Below are 757 nucleotides of genomic sequence, written 5' to 3' on the forward strand. Positions count from 1 at the left end.
CTGTCATTTCGTCCAGCAGTTTATCGGTAGATCGCAGTATCGTCTCTCTTCACTAAACATCAGTAGGTGGAGAAATCCCTCCCCCGAACCAAATAACTATATCATACCGAAGCATAACGCCGGAGTCGGAGAAGAAAATGGGATCTGAACCTTCGCCGCGTTACTTCTGGGGCGACTCCCCAGAACCAGAGGAGTACTACGCCTCCCAAAACATCCGCAACCACCAATCCTACTTCTCCACCCCTCACGGCCGCCTCTTCACCCAATCCTTCTTCCCCATCGACCCCTCAACCGGCGAACTCCTCGCTGTCAAGGCCTCCGTCTTCATGACCCACGGCTACGCCTCCGATTCCGGCTGGCTCTTTCAAAAGATAGCCATCTCTTTCGCTCAATGGGGTTACGCCGTGTTCTGCGCCGATCTACTGGGCCACGGCCGATCTGATGGCCTCCGATGCTACGTCGGAGATCTCGACTCCATCGCCGCGGCTCCCTTGTTCTTCTTCTCCTCCGTCCGTCGGCGACCGGATTTCTCTTCCCTTCCCGCCTTCCTCTTCGGCGAATCGATGGGCGGTCTGGTAACCCTCTTGATCTATTTCAAGTCCATGGATGCTGATCTCTGGTCCGGCATCATCCTTTCAGCTCCCCTCATCCAGATCCCAGAAGACATGCAGCCCTCTCGGATCCGGCTCTTCATGTATGGTCTTTTGTTTGGGCTCGCCGATACTTGGGAATCGATGCCGGAGAAGAATATGGTAGG

General features: G+C 55.2%; 1 protein-coding gene across 1 annotated transcript; it reads left to right on the plus strand.

The window, feature by feature from the left end:
* Positions 1–27: 27 nt before the first annotated feature.
* LOC110034490 (caffeoylshikimate esterase) lies at positions 28–757 on the plus strand (the record flags this gene model as incomplete). Its single annotated transcript, XM_020738747.1, is given in 1 exon segment — positions 28–757. A coding segment is annotated over 1 exon segment (620 nt), but the record flags the coding sequence as incomplete, so codon positions are not given.

Source organism: Phalaenopsis equestris, unplaced genomic scaffold (assembly GCF_001263595.1).
Source record: "Phalaenopsis equestris unplaced genomic scaffold, ASM126359v1 Scaffold188714, whole genome shotgun sequence".
Taxonomy (NCBI): domain Eukaryota; kingdom Viridiplantae; phylum Streptophyta; class Magnoliopsida; order Asparagales; family Orchidaceae; genus Phalaenopsis; species Phalaenopsis equestris.